At 32.5% G+C, this 2,453-nt stretch overlaps 1 protein-coding gene across 1 annotated transcript in view; it reads right to left on the bottom strand.

The window, feature by feature from the left end:
• The window catches only part of C2CD5 (C2 calcium dependent domain containing 5), a 66,028-nt gene that overhangs the window by 9,407 nt on the left and 54,168 nt on the right, over positions 1-2,453 (bottom strand). Inside the window, exons 20-22 of the mRNA XM_031553819.1 lie at positions 1,607-1,705; positions 1,221-1,310; positions 333-420 (exon numbers count right to left, since the gene is read on the bottom strand). Coding sequence (XP_031409679.1) covers positions 333-420; positions 1,221-1,310; positions 1,607-1,705 — 277 coding nt within the window. The remainder of the gene's footprint in view (positions 1-332; positions 421-1,220; positions 1,311-1,606; positions 1,706-2,453) is intronic.

Raw genomic sequence — 2,453 nt, forward strand, 5'->3', positions numbered from 1 at the left:
TTTTTTCCAACTATTATAATTCATTTTATTCCTTCTTGAAGGGCAGAAGTTCTTACTTAGAAGCACAGTGACTTATGTTACGCACATCAAAATACAATTAAAACACTGCCAAGTATTACATGAATCGTTTAGAGAAAAATATTCTAAGAAATATGGTACAAAGAAAATGGAAACAGCAAACATTTCTTTCCTAAGACTGTAATTTTGTCTAATAGGTACAAATATCAACTACCTGACAAGTAAGGCATCCTCCTACTGGAGGTCACATACATGTGCTCCAAAAACTCTGTATTATAACTGTGATTTTATAGAATAGACCTCACAGTATTTACCTCTTTTTTGTGATTTTTCTGTAGGTGGTTTGGCTGCTTGTAATGCTTGGTCTTTGTCAAATGTAATTGCAACAGCTGTGACTGCAATCTGCAAATCAGAAATTTATGGCATGTTAGCAACTTAATTTCTTATGCAAAATCCAAAGTTTTTTAGAAAAGAAAGCCAAAAAAAGAAAACAAACAAACAAGCAAAATGAAACAAAACTAATAAAACCCAACAGATTTTTCCACAGGAAAATAATGAAAGAAAAAAAAAAAATTAAGCAGATATATTTAAAAACCTCCTTCACTGCACAGCATAAACAGGGATGTTAAGGTCTGCTGTCAGAACATACATGGCAGTGTTTCTCCTGTGTTTACAATTTTATTCATCAGTTTGTTCACTCTTCGCTTCTTGGTGAAATGACAAGAGCAATATCATAAAAACTCATTATTACCTTTTGCATAAGAAAGAGATTTTTAACTGATCCCAAAAACAATGTTGTACTTCTAAATAAATAAATAAATAAATAACCAATTTCATTTAAAAATAATTAAGTATACTGCATCACCTTGAAACTGAAGGAAAAAATACAGGCAATTATAAACGACAGTATATTTAGTATAATAAATGTCTTAATGCACACCTAGTCTGGACTTTTTGTTTCCTAATTAAAACCCCGCATGAAGACACACCATGCTCATGATGTGCTATGTATGTAGTCCCACGACTCTCAAAACTAGTGCCTCTATAGTCATCCTTCCTCTCCCCTTCCTCTTCACAGCCTTAAGTTTTACTTCAGAACCTACCAAGCATACCCATAATCCAGCCCTACTGGACCAAGTGTTAACTGAAGGGCAAAACTGGCATGCCTACATGCTGAAATTCTGAAGAAGCAATACACTTACCTGAACTATTTCATCCTCTGGTAGAGAGACAGTAAAATTCACATGACAAAGGCAGCAAGGAACCATAGATCGCAGTTTAAAATACAAGCTCTGTTAATGACAAAAAATTATTTTATAAAAAGTTTAATTCAGAGAAATTAAAGGTCAAAATTCTCTAGAGTACACTATCAATAAGGACTCATTCAAAAATCTTTGGAAATGTTTAAAAAGGCAAAAAAAAAAAAAAGGCCAAATCTATCTTTACAGCAGCATGGAAACTAATTTCAGGCACAGTGTAACCAAACTGTGAAACGCAACTATGAAGAAAACGTTACTGTCACTACAGTTTCATTTCGCCTTGCTCCCAATGAACAATTCAAGGTATGTTTTAAATCAAGGACTCTTACCTTCAGCAGGTTCTCACATAGGTCATTGAAGTTCTTGTTAAGCGTTTGATTTGTTAGATTAATATTGCTTAATCTGGATACTCTTACTGCTGTGAACATCTGAATTAGAAACACACAGTTAAGAAAATTAAGACAAATGGAAAGAAAAAAACTAATGAAGCACTTCTTCAGAATCTTACAAAAGACAATCTCTGCAAACTACTGTTTATGAATATATAAAAAAAGGTGACTGATCAAGATACTGTATGCCCTTTCTACTTGTTTCATAGTCATTCTACCTCCTACATAATTTTCAATCAGAGAAAATATAATGTACATAAATTGTGTACAATAATGTACACAATAATGGAATGTCATATACAGACACACAGGCAATAACATCAACCTGAAAGCATGCTGCTATTGCAGTCATCTTATTTTTAGATTCAATCTCCATTTCTGCAAAGCATAGTCCTGCATCGTGCCAATTTAGACCTGTTTTAACTCCCTTTCAACATGTGACAATTGTATGGTATATATTAACTCAAAATATTTAATTATAGACAGAAGTTTTCTTTTTTCTCCATTTTGGCTATAGCTAATTCTTATTTATCTTAATCTATTAAAGCTATCAAATTCAGTATTTGACACTAGCCAACACTTTCAACATTTGTTAAAGAAGCTCTAAAATCTAGCCAACCTATTAAGAATGCCTGAAAGCTTAAAATTCATATTTACTACAACTATTTTTTTAATGTTTGCATTTCTGTAACAAACACAACAATATTAAAAAATAGAAACAACACACACACAGACATACACAAAAAACAGACTCCACACCTTACTGTTCTTAACAAAATGCCACCCA

This window comes from Meleagris gallopavo, chromosome 1 (genome assembly GCF_000146605.3).
Source record: "Meleagris gallopavo isolate NT-WF06-2002-E0010 breed Aviagen turkey brand Nicholas breeding stock chromosome 1, Turkey_5.1, whole genome shotgun sequence".
NCBI classification, from domain to species: Eukaryota; Metazoa; Chordata; class Aves; order Galliformes; family Phasianidae; genus Meleagris; species Meleagris gallopavo.